General features: G+C 43.0%; 1 protein-coding gene across 1 annotated transcript in view; it reads left to right on the top strand.

Moving 5' to 3' along the window:
* Positions 1-9,061: 9,061 nt before the first annotated feature.
* Positions 9,062-15,991, top strand: part of TRHDE (thyrotropin releasing hormone degrading enzyme) — a 456,427-nt gene continuing 449,497 nt past the window's right edge. The window contains exon 1 of the mRNA XM_055587431.1: positions 9,062-9,960. Coding sequence (XP_055443406.1) covers positions 9,062-9,960 — 899 coding nt within the window. The remainder of the gene's footprint in view (positions 9,961-15,991) is intronic.

Below are 15,991 nucleotides of genomic sequence, written 5' to 3'. Positions count from 1 at the left end.
CATGCCCTCCTCCAGGGGATCTTCCCAACCCAGGGACAGAAGCCAGGTTTCCCACATCGCAGGCAGATTCTTTACCATCTGAGCTGCCAGGGAAGCCCTATCATTCTAAGGCACCTTCTAATTGGCTCCTGTATCAAATCCATGGGAAACTAAACGTGTCAGAATGTGATGGAAAAATTCAAATATCAAAGAATGCAAAAATTAATTAAAAGGCATTTCCTGAATTGGAAAACACAGCTTACTGTCTTTAGAGACTTGTTCAAGTCAAAAATGACTCGGGAATTGGATTCTGAAGTTTCCACAGCTTTCTGTACTGATAGTGTTTGGTTCAATACTAAAATTTTGAGGTTTAGTCGCTAAGTTGTGTCTGACTCTTTGTGACCCCATGGACTGTAGTCCACCCTACTCCTTCTGTTCATGGGAGCGTCCAGGCAAGAATACTGGTTGCCATTTCCTTCTTCAGGGGATTTTCCCTACCCAGGATTTGAACCTGTGTATCCAGCATTGGCAGGAAGGTTCTTTACCGCTGAGCCACCATGGAAGCCCATACTAAGATTTTAGAAAGCCTGTAACAACACTTAAAATTTGTTGTTAATGGTGGTGGTGTGATTCCAGCATAGATAACTGATAGCTTATAACATTCAGGTTAGAGGTCAAATCTGAGACCAAATCACATCCAGGGAAAATTACATTTTGAATAACCCACAGTAAAACCTTCAACTCCAAATAGAGGAAGAGGAATTCAGATATGGACATTTATACTTTCAAAGTGACCAAATTACACATGATTTTCACTTGCTCTGAAATGACTCCATATATGCAATTTAAAATTTTACTTTTTCATCATTCTACAAAAAACTTAGCAATAAATTCTAACAAAAGTTTAGATGTTTAAAAAAGGAGAAATTATTCTCTTTTTTTAGCTACTCAGTATTATAACATTTATATATTGAGAGTGTTAGGGAATATATAACACATTTCCTGTGCATCTCTAATAAAAGAAAGCTTGTGATATGCTGTACTGACTTTTTCCCTTATTTTTCATAACTGCAGCATCATAATTAGAAAACAAACTGAGTAGGGTAACTCATTGCAAACTGAATCTGGTGTTAGAAGTAAGGTGCAAACGAGACTAAATCAGATATTTGAGTTTTTTCTTAACAGGATTGAGCAGCATTTCGAATCACCTAGAATCAATTCTCATGGGACACTGGTCGAAATGATGATACTGAGTTAAGAAAACATTTTTCTGATGGTAAAAATCACAAGTCAGAGATTGCCACTTACATTATCCAAGATAAGTTTGGTGATTATCCTGTAAATGAACATCGATTTCTGTGTAGACTCCAATGTTTCCAATCTCTGAGAAACGGTTCTGGTGTCTAAAATGTCCAATTGCAGAATTAGGGCAAATATCTTCTAGTGAAGTGGTTGCTTCTCTGAGAAAACAAAAAGAATTGCTTCACATCTGAGTTTTGCCACGCTACAAAGTCTAGCTTTAATACAGCACGCATGCTCGCATGCTCAGCCGTGTAAAACTCTTGGTGAGTTCAGACTGTAGCCTGCCAGGCTCGTCTGTCCATGGAATTCTCCAAGCAATAGTACTGGAGTGGGTTGTCATTTCCTCCACCAGGGGTTCTTCCCAGGGATCCAGACTGGATCTCCTGCATCTCCTGCATTAACAGGTGGATTTTTTTTTTAAATCATTGAACCACCTGAAAAACTCATACGGCAGAGGGAAAGAAAAGGAAAAAACCCTAAATTCATACCCTATGTATTTACTGCTAACCCACAAGGTGGCACTAAGGAGACAAGTGACAACAGTGAAGACCACAGGCAGCGTCTGTACCAAATCAACTCTTTTATGGGCATTAATCCTGTTTCCTGACATGATTATCCTTTTAATACGCTATGAACTCAAAACATCCATATTCAGGTTCATTGCTTTTTTCTCACAGACTGTTCTTGGAGTTAAAAAAAATCATTTAATCTAGTAGCCAATTATAAAGAGTAAGTTTAAATACTTTAGTGTAGTTCTTTTGTAGGAAAGTTTTTTTTTTTCCAGATACAGACTTGACAATCATTGTAAGGTTATAAATTATGACCATTTTTAATGCTTTGTATAGTGCCTGGCACTTAATGGTTTTATAAATTGTAAATAGTCTTATTTAATGTTTCAATATTTATAGTAAAATGATGTATTTAGACTTGTAACATAGGCATACCTTGTTTAATTGTGCTTCACAGATACTGCATTTTTTTTTTTTTTTTTACAAATTGAAGGTTTGTGGCAACCCTGTGTCTATCACGCCATTTTTCCAACCACATCTGCTCACATTTTGGTAATTCTCACAATATTTCAAACTTTTTAATTACTGTGATGTTTGTTATGTTGCTCTGTGATCAGTGATATTTAATATTACTGCTGCAAAATGATTATGACTTGCTGAAGGCTGAGATTATGGTGAGCAATATTTTTAAAAACTATGTATTTTTGGAGACATAATGCTATTGCATACTTAATATATTACAGCATAGTGTAAGCGTAACTCTTACATGGACTGGGAAACCAACAAATGTATGTGATTTGCTATATTGTGATATTTGCTTTATTTTTCCGGTGGTCTGGAACTGAACCTGCAACATCTCTGATGCTTGTTTGTAGTAATAGCATATAAATAACTTCTTTAAGGTATTTTAGGCAAAGTCTAATTGTTTGAGTTCCAAAAATGATTCCTGAATTGGCAAATACATATTTTACCTAGCTTTCACGGCAGCTGGAGAGCACTTCCTGGATACATATGGGAAAATGTTCTCAGAAAGCCTTGTATGGAGAAACAAACAAATGGTTTGACATTGGCATAGCCTAATCATAACCCTGAAAGTAAGGGACACGGAGGATCCTTAGCTACAGTGCCATGTGGTAGAAGGAATTGGGTCTTCTCTAGCAAATCTCTCTGATTCTGAGCAAGAAGGAGGGCTAGCTCCCCAAAGAGGCTATTCTTCAGTTCATGATTAAGAGATAATGTTATTCATCCACAGGTCTAAAATTTGAAGGAAAATACTATGATTTGGTTATTTTTTCCCTTGGTTTCAAAGTAGGAATTTAATGAGTCAAGAAACAATTTAAATTTTTACTGTTATTGTATAATATGCATACTATATAGCTTGTGAAATATTTTCTAACAGAAGATATCTTTCTTACTCAGAAATGATTGCATCTTTGACTAGAATACTGACTCATTAAAAGTATGCCCTATGCATATGATTAAAAATAAATATTGTAGATCTGGATCAGCTTTTAAAACCTTATGTATCGGTATATGACCTCAAGATTAATGACATTTCATTATCTTAAAGAGAAACACTTCACCCTATTTATCCTCATTTCTTTTTCAATCCATTTACAACCACCATTTGCTACTCAAATTTAAGAAAATATTGTAATTACCTCATTTAATGAATTAATTTTATTTTTATTTCATTTAAGATTTAATTGACGCGCTAACATTGTAAGTTTAACATACATAAGTTTAAGGTGTCTGTGAAAGTTGAAGTGTTAGTCACACTGTCATGTCTGACTCTTTGCGACCCAAGGACTGTAGCCCGCCAGGCTCCCCTGTCCATGGGATTCTCCAGGCAAGAATACTGGAGTGAGTTGCCATTCCCTTCTCCAGGAGATCTTCCTGACCCAGGGATCAAACCTGGGTCTCCTGAATTACAGGCCGATTCTTGACCGTCTGAGCCCCCAGGGAAGCCCACTACATCTACGTATTGTAATTTGTGACATGATTAATACTGTAGCATTAGCTAATACCTTTGTCACTGTCACATAATTATTTCATTTTGTGGTGAGAACATTTAAGATCTAGTCTCTTAGCAACTTTGAGGTGTATAATGCACTGTGTAATTACCTCATTGAAAGAGCAATAGTGACAAACATTTATATATCAAACAAACGTCTGTGTATGTCTAGTAGGTACAGGTTTTAAGAGATAATATGCTTTATTATTAAATGGAAGAAGAGGGAACAAATGAGTGGAAAAGAGAGAAAAATTGGATTAGAAGGTACATATGGAAGAAATACAATGGGCTATTTCTGTCTTTATTTTACATTAATATCTAAATCCGCATACATTCTTCAAATATTTTTCATGGTTTAAAAGAGGTGAGGCACTACTCTAGTTGTGTAAATTTGAACTGTCACATGAGCTCGGGTCAGACATAGTTATGAATACCTTCAAGAGGTAAGATTTCTATGGCATGTGCACGCGTGTGCGCTAAGTCACTGCAGTCATGTCCGACTCTGTAAGACTTGTTCTGTTTAGTTTTAAGCATAATTATGAGATTCTTGGCCTAATAACATGTAGTAATACATTAATAGGTTAGGGAATGTTTTCCTCTTAAAACAACTTTATAATTTTAAGATTTCATGTGAGTAAAGAAGACATAATCAAATTTAAATACGATATCAATTCAGATTAATCTTTTTAAATAAACATATGTCAGATAACCAGCAATTAAATCAAGGTGTTAATTGTAGTTAGTGAACATTATGAAATTGCACTGTTTCAATTATGGCTAATTTTAAACAGTCCTCCTCTTTCCATTGCTAAGATTCTTGAGGAAAGTTCTATCTTGAAGGGTGTTTCTTACATGTTACCCTTTAACAGATGCAGTGATCAAATGGTATGAAAATTTGAAGTTATATATATAAAAATATTAATAAAGTTTGCAATATTGTTTTTCCCAAATTAAAAATTTCATCAAGTTATCACCATCTCAAGTCTCAAACCACTTTTGGTGGCACGTGGCAGCACCACTTGAGCTGGGAACAGAGATTCGCACCGTTCACTGTCGGCTTTGATCTCCACTCGTGTGAGGTCTTCAGGGCCGCAGCCGCTCAGAAAACAGATCAGGCCTGTTTTCCCTGCCAGAGTAGCAGGGGCTGTTTTCTTCATATGTTTTTACTAGTACAGTGTTTTTTTATAAAGTCTTGTTATCCATTAATAGTTTTTAGTTAATTTTTTTTTTTTTGCTTCTCAATGGAGAAGATTAATTAAAAACCCCTGAGAGCATCAAGAGATTAGTGTTTTAACTTTGGAATTTCTTTTACAGAATTTGAGAACTGGATGAGATTATGGAGGTTACCTAGTCCATCTAATTACTGTACATGAACCTGTGGAGAAACTGAGGCAGTGAGGTAGGTTAGGATAATGTAGGGAGGGGAGGGCAGATTTGTATCTTGTCCTTGCTGCTGAGCCAAGCTGTTTCTGAAAGTAAGTGCTAATTACACATGAAGGGGCTGAGTATAAAAAGGACACTTCAGTTGTGTCTCTACACACAAACCAGTGGGAAGAGAGAGAAAGCAGCTCAAGTGTAAACAATCAAAGAGTAAAAAGCCTCTGAAGCCAGTGCATTCACTGAAAATAGTTGAGTTTGATTAATCATGGAACCTGGGTGTAGATTTAGTTAATAACTTCTGTTTGGACTTATGGATATTAAACATTCAGACTTTTCAATTTTACAAGCTTCTAAATCAAATATGGCCACAAAATGACTTGAAAGACATTTATTAACTAAAGAAAATAATCATAAAGTATCCAATAATAATAAATTTACCAAATTTATCATTAACGATAAGTGTGTTTCTGAGAAGAGCATCAGGCACTTTGGAAAGTCTTATTCTGCATGGGTCTAACACTGACAAAGTCTCTCCAATGTAGTCATTCACATACTAAAGGCAACTTCTTTACAGGAATATTAGTGAATCATCTCTTTAAGCTTTTTGTTAGGTACACTATCTGAAATTTTGTCTTTTTTGGTTTTGGTTTGAGGGGGGTAGAATAGATATTCTCTAAGAAATAAAATTAGAAAGTTACTATACCAAAGTTATTTACTTCTCAGTGGTAGGTTATATACTTTCAGAAATTAACAAGAGAAAAATTCGCTGGGGCCCTTTTGTAACATCCATATAAGAGGAAGAAATATTTACCCACTTGGCCTTGATACTGCATTTACTGGGTGAAGTTGCATTTTAGAGGAATCAGTGTTTCATAAGTTGTGTTCACTACAGGTTAATGAGCTTGTGTCTGCTCCACTTAGGTCTCAGAAATAACCCATCCACTAATTTAATTATAGCCAGTTGAGACTTTACTAGTTGGTAAATGTATTCTTTAATTCCGAAATCCTCGAGAGTTGCCTTGTAGAGATTTTCAAAAGTACACAGATAAAATACAAAGAACAGAAAAAGCCTTCTTTGAATCTTTTCTTGACTAATATCATTTAAAGATCCTTTAGTGGGTAACATCTTCATTGAGGTGGTGGTTCTCAGACTTCTAGGGGGTGGTTCCAGATTCCTCTTATAATTCAAGTGAGTTGTATCAATGGACTTTTGCTCAATAATCCTGAACTGTGGGTTGTTACCCTAAGGTCAGAGAAGTTTGGTAAGCTGCTAAGAGTCACACAGCTCTCTGTCTGCCTATACTATGTTTCCTGAGTCTGTGAAAACAAATTAACAAACCTCCGACTCCTCAATTCTTAAAATGCACACAGGCAGATTCATATGGACAGCAAGAGCACAGAGATTTAAAAACAGAGCATAAAAAAGTAACTTGAACAGACTGTGGCATTTCCCTTGGTCTGTTGCTAACGGCCCACATAAAACATGCTTAAAAAAAAAAACAAAACCTGGCACTTCTTTTTATCATGATTTAAAATGATTCAAATGGACATTCAGAATGTATGGCATTGGGAATGTATCCCATCTGAGTATAAATGGTAAAGAGCTTCATTGAACAGAGGGCTGTGTTTTCAGTGGTTTTCTGGCTGAAGTTGATACATATTTGGGCTGTCCTCTTTGGTCATGCTTTTAAAGCCTAACACAAGATTTTAATGTGTATGCTCAGGACTCCAAAGCCAGTGGTGTTAAACATGCCTTTTTGTAAGAAAAATAATTAGGGACATGATTTTTTAAAATGCCTTCGGGATTTGAAGATGTGAAAGAAATGTGTAAAAAGAAATTACTTCATTCTCTTTTTATTCTGCACTTTTCAAATGGACTCTGAAGCCCATCACACTTCTTCATTGAAAACTAGAGACTCCTGCCTCTAAGCTGTGAGCTTTTGGGTGGCTGTATTCTGAAAAGTGTTCCAATTACAGTTCTTCACCTAAATTCTATGGCTTGGATATCCCCTATATTCATACATATTCTGCACTCTAATTTAAAACTTCAACAAACTTAGACAAGAATCCATAACCAGCCAGTGGTCTGTGAATCTGTTTCGACGATACAGCTGTGGATGGACACTTCCAATTTGATAACTGTTCTTAAAACAGTTTAAATGATTTTCATGATAACACTGAAAACAGCAAAAAAAAAAAAAAAAGTAATTGTGACCAGGTGAAGTGAAAAACTGTCCAATCACAGAATATCCCTGATCACGATTCTAAGTCTAAAGTAATGGAGCTCATGTCCTCAGCTTTTCTCAGTCTCAAGTTTCTGGTCCTGAATATTACACTTGAATATTTTAAGTATTTCCTCAATCCGAAAATATATTTGTTGGGAAAAGCCGTCCCTTTTCTGCAGCCTTTACTTCCGGAGGAGTCTAACGCTTTCTTGCTAACCCTTATTTTAATACCGCACGCCTGGACACATCACTCAGTGTAGTGTCTGTTGTCAGGCTTTGGAGAATTTATTTCAATTTACATACAATCCTCCAAATGCTCTGGACAGCTTGATGTGAAATCTGAGACCGCTCCTTCTCCCCAGCAGGCTCTTCCTTGGCCTCTAGTCATTCATAGCCAAAGGCTCCAAGGCTCCCTCCGGGAAGGCGCGGTGGGGCTGAAGGGTCGGGAAGAGGGGTGACTGCGGGGCTCGTTGCGCCGAAGATTTACAGTACTTCTCGCAGGCGGCGCAGCAACCCCCTCTGTGGCTGTGGGTGTCTGGTGTGACGGAGCGGAGAAAAGCTCTCTAATCTCCCAGGGCCTGCCTCTGCCGCTCCCCTCCCTCCCGCCGTTCCGGCCTCCTCGCTCTCGCGCTCTCGCCGTGGCCTTTCTCGGGGAGTTTCGGTCCCTGAGCGCAGCCAGAGTAGCTTTGGCAATCTAGATCTGGAGCCTGTGTACACACGCTCACGCACACACGCGCGCACACACATGCACACTCACTCGCACACACGCACTCCGGCTCTCCCCACGGGCATATAGAGCAAACCCGGAGCTTCATCTACCTTAGGGAGATGGCCCGGACGGACACTTCTTGCTCACTTGTCGTCTCCGGAGGTCAGCGCAACGTCGGGACCAGGGAGGCTCGCTGCCCGGTGTGCAGCCTCGCGCTGTTTGCCGCCACCGCTGCTTAAAGTGTCCAGGCTGGAGGAGAAGGCTTCTCCTGGACAGATTCCCGGCGCAGCTCTGCGGCCCTGGGACTTCACTGAGCTGCTTCACCCGGGTCTCTTCCGCCCCGGCCATCCTCGCATCCCCGGCTGCGGGGCTCAGGACTCGGGAGCCTCCGCCGCTGCCGCCGCTGCCGCTGCTGAGAGCACATCCCACCCAGAGGACTGAACGCCAGCGCTGGAGTGGGGAGAGAAAGCGGCAGCCCTAACTTCCCTTTCCATCGCTCCCTCCTTGGCAGCCGCGGACCCGCTAGAAGGCTCCCGCGGAAAGCCAGGCGAGAGCTCGGCGCTGGGGACGGCGAGCTGGGAGCAGCGGGCGCACAGGGGCGGGGGCAGCCTGCGCCCCGGAGCCCGGCGCCCGCCGAAGAAGTAGTGCGCGCTCTGGGGCGAGCAAGACGCTCTTCAAGTTGGGCGCGTCCCAGAGCTCGCTGGCCCGCTCCCCTGCAGCCGGTGTGGTGTCCGGAGAGAGGCGGGGCTGATGGGGGGCGTCGTGGGCGCTGTCGCCTACGGACAGAGCCCGTCTTAAAAGACGCCCGGCCGGTCTCTCCAGGGTCGCAGCTGGCGTCGCGCCCTCGGCCGGCGCGCGCTCTGATGCCGACGCTGCCGGTGGCCCGGGTGGCCCGCTCACGGGGGGCGCCCGAGGGGGCGGGGGAGGAGGAGGAGGCTGTGTGATGGCCCTAGACGGCGAGCGGGGGAAACAAGAGGAGGAGAAGAAAAAGAAGAAGAAGAAAAAGAAGAGGAAGAAGAAGGAGCAGGGGGCTCAGAAGAGCGGCTCCCTCTTCGCGGCCACGATGGGCGAGAACGACGCCGCGCTTCGGGCCGGCGGCAGGGGGCTCTCGGACCCGTGGGCGGACTCCGCGGGGGTGCGGCCCCGCACCACCGAGCGCCACATCACGGCGCACAAGCGGCTAGTGCTGGCCTTCGCGGTGTCCATCGTGGCGCTGCTCGCGGTCACCATGCTCGCCGTGCTCCTCAGCCTGCGCTTCGACGAATGTGGGGCGAGCGTGCCGTCCGGCGCCGACGGCGGTCCGGCCGGCTTCCCGGCGCGCGGCGGCAACGAGAGCCTTCCGGGCCCGGCCCGACGGAACCACCACGCCGGCGGGGACCCCTCACAGCCCGGGGCAGGCGTGGAGGCCACCCCTGAGACCCCGTCCGCCCAGCCGCCGTCTGGGGAGGAGCGCGAGCAGTGGCAGCCGTGGACGCAGCTGCGCCTGTCGGGCCACCTCAAGCCGCTGCACTACAATCTGATGCTCACCGCCTTCATGGAGAACTTCACCTTCTCCGGCGAGGTCAACGTGGAGATCGCGTGCCGGAACGCCACTCGCTACGTCGTGCTGCACGCCTCCCGGGTGGCGGTCGAGAAGGTGCAGGTGGCCGAGGACCGGGTGGCCGGGGCGGTCCCGGTGGCCGGCTTTTTCCTCTACCCGCAAACCCAGGTCTTGGTGGTGGTGCTGAATAGGACTCTGGACGCGCAGAGGAATTACAATCTGAAGATCATCTACAACGCCTTGATCGAGAACGAGCTCCTGGGCTTCTTCCGCAGCTCCTACGTGCTCCACGGGGAGAGAAGGTACGGAGGGAGGCGGTGCCCCGCGCCGCCCCACCCAGCCAGGCTGCTCTAAACCGCCGGGCAGCGGGCGACCAGGGGACCGGGCGAGCTTCGGATACACGGGGGGCCAAGGATGGAGTGAAGAAAGTGAAGGTGGGGTAGGGCCATCGCCCAGAACTCTCCGGGTCTTCCTGAGGCTTGGGTTCTTCCTCGGCCAACTCCACAAACTCACTCACCGGTACCAAATGCCACTGTAGGCTGGGACCCCCTGCCTCGTTAAAGTTGCCGAGGCAGAGCACACAGCTTTTTTTTTTTTTTTTTTAAGAGTGAGGTGTAATCTGAGCGGCCCCAGGCCAGGGTGACATCAAAACCCTGCCAACTTACCGTGGAGGGAAAATAGGTGAACGCCAGAGGCCAGGGCCGTAGCTGGGTGAGGAGTCAGGACGCGGGAGGCAGGGCAAGGTCCTTCCCGCCCCCCCCGCCCCAACCTCCCACGCCCGCTTCTGGAAGGCATAGAGCCGTGGACAGGCTTTGGCCTCACGGAGTTAGCAAAACTGGAAGTTGAGATTCTGGACAGTAAGAGCCGGTCCCAGTGACAGGGGGGTGGGGGTGGCGGCAGCTGCCTTGGCCAAAGCCAGCCAGGAATGTTCTTGCTGGTGCTTCCAACTCTCCTAACGAAGAGTGACTCCAGTTTGTTCCTGAGTTACTGCCTCTGGAAATGATTCCAGTGGTGAAAAGGGAAAAGCTAAGTGTCAGTCTCAAATGACTTATTAGTGAGTGCCTTTGGTGCTTCTTTTAGATTTGGACAGTATTCTGTTTCTTATTTTTTTGAGAAGCTGTGGGGTTTTTCACCATTTGTTTAGAGTCCAACAGAACTGGGTTCAGATCCCAGCTTCGACTCTACTGGTGGTGAAGGCTTGTGGAAGCTGATTAATCTGTCACCAGGTCCTGGCAATGACTACTTCTAGTGCTTAATGAGCGTCCTGTATCAACTCAATCTTACAGGAGCCCCACGAGCCTGGGTGCTGTTAACACTCCCTGTTTTACTGATGAGGAGGAGGAGGCACCAAGAAGTGGAGTAACTTGTAATATAGTGAGTCGACAGAGAAGGTTTTAGACTTAGGCACTTTGGTTCCAGAACCTCTACTTTTAGTTTTAACTTGGTGAAAATAATAATAATAATATCCTCATGGAATTGTTGCAGATGTCCATGAATAAATGCATTGAAAAGCACTTAACCTTGTATTTGGCACATAGAGTGCCCACTAATAGAGTGTTATGAGTGTCCCATGGTAGCAAGCCCTCAAGCATGTTGTTGAATGCATAAACAAGTGATTCTTGTTTTTTTCCCTGGCCCCTTGCATTTAAAATAACTGAATAATTAAATGACTATGGGGCCAGGGAATAACCCAAATGAACTTAAAAATGAAATCAACAACCTTTGAAGTGGAGGCAGATTGGAGATTAGTAATGGTGCCGTTGGCAGAGACTCCCTTGTTCTCTAGAGATTCTCACAACAGCAGAAAACTTGGGATCAGAGCAGTCCAGGGCTCCTGGGGTCAGCAGACTGGGCAGCAGAGAGCTGGGACTCAAACTTAGGTTTTCTGATCCCTGGACTAGAGCTCATGCTGTCAGGAAACTCCCAGGAGAAGTTGCTATAGTATAAGAAGCTGGGAAAATTTCAGTGTGTTATGAGAGAACACAAAAGTTTTAACATTTATAGAGTGCTGTGGTATAACCTCATCTAAATAAATTGCCTAGTGCTTTAGTGGTTAGGGACCCTGGTGACTCAGATGGTAAAGAATCTGCCTACAATGCAGGAGACCCAGGTTCAGTTCCTGGTTTGGGAACATTCCCTGGAGAAGGGAATGGCAACCCACTCCAGTATTCTTGCTGGAGAATTCCATGGAGAGGAGCCATGGGGTCGCCGAGTCCAGCATGACTGAGTAACTAACATACTTAGTGGTTGTGTGCTAGTTAAAATCTCCTATAAGTGAACCTATAAATTATTCACATTCAAACTCCTAAGACCAGATGTAGATAATTTAAAACCCCTTCCACCACATTCTCTGACATAGTCTCAAGAATAGAGATGAAAAGCGTTGTTTAAAAGATCCCTGAGCATGTCAAATTTGGGGGAAAAGCGTAGAAGGCGAGTCTGCATGTTATGTCAAAATGTCTTGCTGTGGTGAAATAAATACTTCCAGCAAATCCTGTTTTTTCTAAGCTGTGCCAAAATATATTTGGTGGAACTGAGCTTGTTGTGGTCAGTGCTTTCCAATTAACAGGACCCTTAAAAGGACCAGATGTTCCTGCTTGACCTATAACTGATTTCTTGTACCCAAGTGCATATTTATATTCAAAGTCTGCTTCATTTTCCCCAAAGATGTAAATAAGATGGTTGGGAGTTTAGCCTAGTGCCTATGTAGCTAAACTCTGCATCCCATTAACACTCCAGGATTTGGCATTTTTGGAGATCTTAGGATGGTTTTTTACTAAGCAGCCTCTTAGAGAAAGTACTTGTTCTTTTTTTTTTTTTCACCTTCAACATTAGAATGAATAGAATAATTTCTTATGTTTCTACTAGAGTTGATAAGGCAAAAGAAATCGAATCAAACATGTCACAGTTATGTCAAATTGACATATATTAAGCTTTTTTTGTTTGTTTGTTGTTACCATGGATACTTGGAGAATTTTTAAACACACCAATATCAGGAACTCAGCTAGAGTTAGACTTTTATTGGTGATGATTCTGTCCCCCAAATGCAATGTAAATCGACATTTTAAAACATACTTTACAAAAGGACTTAAATGCAAACTCTAAATTTTCATTTGTTTAGTGACTGAATGTCTTGGTCTTTTAGTTAGTCAGAATTTTTGCCAATATAATTATCAGACAATTTCTGTAATGAAAGTATTTAATCTTGCAATAGGGACTCGCATTGAGTCATTTGAAAGATTTAAAAAGAGCAATACTACCATTCTGTCCACCTGACTTAGTCTATGTGGAAACAACTGGTTAATAATCAATCTGATTTTCTGGTTCACTCCTTAGAGGCCCGAGAGATATAATTTGGGCAGAGCAGGGAAACTAGATTCATCATGTGCTGTATGCCTCTGACCCTAAAAAGTTTCATCCCCCAGGAGGTTTTGGAGGGGGCCTGGTTTTTGCTCTGTAGAGAAGACTTACCTCCCCTGGTTCCCATGTTACAGTAGAGAAAGTTTAGAAGACAAGCTCTTCACTTGAGGCAAATCTTTTCCTCTCGGTTCAGCATTTGGAAATTCACCACTTGTTGAATATTGCAAATAAATTCTCTTAAATTTGAAATGTTTACACATATCAGAAAATGATCTCCGTTAGGCAGAATACCCACTCACTTTTCCCTCAAGAAGGTGGGCAGCAGGCCGATACAGAAGGTGTGTATTCATGCCATAATACCCAGTAGTAGAATATGCTTGCTTAGAATTAGGCAAAATCTTCATTTACCTGAAGTAATTGATGCTTTAGGGTAGCCAGATGGTGAGCATACCTGTGTTTAAGGTAAGGTACCTTAATTTAGATCCAGATGGTCGGATTGAAAGAGGAAGCTTACCCAAAGTAAATGACCGTCTTATTCACTTTCAAAAGGGACACCCTTTTTCTTTGACAAACTTTGAGTCTGTGACATGCCACAGTGACAGAAGACAGAATGAAAAGAGGAGTCTTTTTCTTTCAAGGGTTATTCAGAGAGAAACCATGATCTCCAAGGAAAATGGGAGGATAAAATTATGGTTCTCACAGAGAATTGCAAAAAGCTCCTTTGCAAAAATCTTGTGGAGAGCATAGAGGATTCTATGGGTAGGCATTTGTGATATTAGTGTGGATGGTTTGATGCCTTGTACTTTTCCTGAAATGAATTAATTTCATTTAAAAAAACCATGGCATTTAATAAAAATAAGAAAAATATGTTGAGAGCAGCCTTACTTCTCCCATTCACTCTGCACAGGAGATATCTTTACATGAACAAATCAGAATACATGGCTTTTTGCCCCTCTATAGAGGGCTCTGCACTGAAAAATCTAGGAGAACCATTTGTTTCTGTGAAAACTTTTTGTGTGATTCCTTAATGGACTTGTTTAGCTCATTGTTTTCCAGTCAAGGTGCACACAGCCGTGTGGCCAATCTGAGTCCCGTGTTGGATTTTGGTTACAGTTCAAAATGCTATCAGTAAACTAAATTAGAAAGTGTTGGGAAAAAAGTTTTGACCGTTTAATAGTCACTTATTCATGGAGGAAAATTCATGTAATTGGTTTTTGTCTTGCTACGTTTTTTGGTCACCCTGGCTAGTCATAAAGTATACCTTATTTATGAAAGAGTTAAATTAATTTGTCTGTGTATTTTTTCTTCAAAATAACTCTAAACAGGGCCTATCTGCTCTGGATCTCTTTCAAGCAAAGATAGACTTGTGACTGATTTCCCTATGCTGGGTTTGCGTAGCATGTTTATTTTCTCAAGTCAATTTTTGCCGCCATGCATGCAGATGGGCTTGAGACAACAGTATAGGGCAGTAATTTAGGTTTGCTTGAGGATGATGATGGCATTTGAATGATATAAGAATGGGACTCGCTTCTTTAAGCATGACTTTTAAGAGTGATATAAAAAGAGTGAAGAAGAAATAGTCTACCTATAATATGTGTTTGACCATCTATAAGGAAGAGCGTCCACCATAACCCCAGGCTCATTCATCCTCCTATCCCACCAGCAATGATCATCACCTCGTCGTCCTTTTAATTCAAAATTACACCAGTGGCTGGATTCCTCCAGATTTTCTCAAAGATCCATGCAGTCCTGCTTTTTGCCACTAGAGAGTGGCTGCTGTCTCCAACAGAATTTTGCTACAGAGGATTTGAGAGGATCTAAAGATGCAAAACACTTCTTGCCCCTCCCAGTTCTTTGGACAGTCTGAAATAATTCACAAACGGGCACAGCTGGATGGTGGTCCTGATGGGGCTGTAAGGGTGAAGTAAGATTGGCAAGACCTTACTGAGTGGGGCTGAGCTGGGGTGAAGAGTCCCTGGCTCCCCACTCCCCGCTCCCTGTCCCCAGGTGTGCCTTCTTGGTCTCTGAATAAACCGCTCGCTTATTAAGGCACTCTGGCAGTGGTTGCACAGGGAAAGGGATGGTGAAGTCAGTTTAATTATTTGGATATTTTCTCATGACTACACAACTCAAAAAACAAACAAAAACCCCCAAACCAAAGTGTAAATAGAATGAAGTTTTAAAATTACCCTTGTTGGTTACTTTTTATCCCTTTTAAGAAGAGATTTGAGCACTACTAGTTGTGTTGCTGGATGGGAAAGTGTGTGTGTGTGTGTGTGTGTGTGTGTTCAGGGACTCTGGAACCAGACTGCCTTGGTTTATGTCTTGACTCTTCCACTTATTTAGCTTTATGACCTTGGCCAGGTTTCTTATTGTTTTGTGTCTGGTATCCTTATCTGCAAAACGGGGATAATGATATCCTCTTTTGTGGGGTTATTGGGGAGGATATTAAATGAGTTAAGTAATAAAGTGCTTAGAACAGTGTCTGACAGTTGGTAAGTATTTGTGGGTATGAAATACAATTATATTATTACATGGCTGGATAGCTATTCTTCGAGCTGGTACAGGGTCATTTAGGTTCAATGTTGTTGCCTTAGGCTTCCCCTCATTCACAAGGCAGTGCGGAATGGTCACTTTGGACATTCCTTCCACTGCTGTTTGTTTTGCCCCCTAAGCAGAGTTCAAAAGACAGGGAGAGAATGAAGCAGAGCCCTTCTACAATGAAGAAGAGAGAGAAGAAAAAGGCTGTGGTATTTCATAGCTAGAGAAACCCCATGCTTGGTCCAGACGCTGCGATAGAGAGGGTCAAGGGAGCAGGCAGAGGGTGTGACGCAGAAGGAACTCGTAACTCTGATTATTGCCCTGCTATCTCAGCAGTGACAAGAGGAGAAAACAGTGACTGAAGGGTCAGGAGGGGGCCTGCCTTGTGGCTGGAAGCCAGTACAGGAGATAGAAAAACCCCGAGTGCCAGAG

Source organism: Bubalus kerabau, chromosome 1, assembly GCF_029407905.1.
Source record: "Bubalus kerabau isolate K-KA32 ecotype Philippines breed swamp buffalo chromosome 1, PCC_UOA_SB_1v2, whole genome shotgun sequence".
Lineage (NCBI taxonomy): Eukaryota > Metazoa > Chordata > Mammalia > Artiodactyla > Bovidae > Bubalus > Bubalus kerabau.
This window is presented reverse-complemented; position numbering and strand designations above follow the sequence as displayed.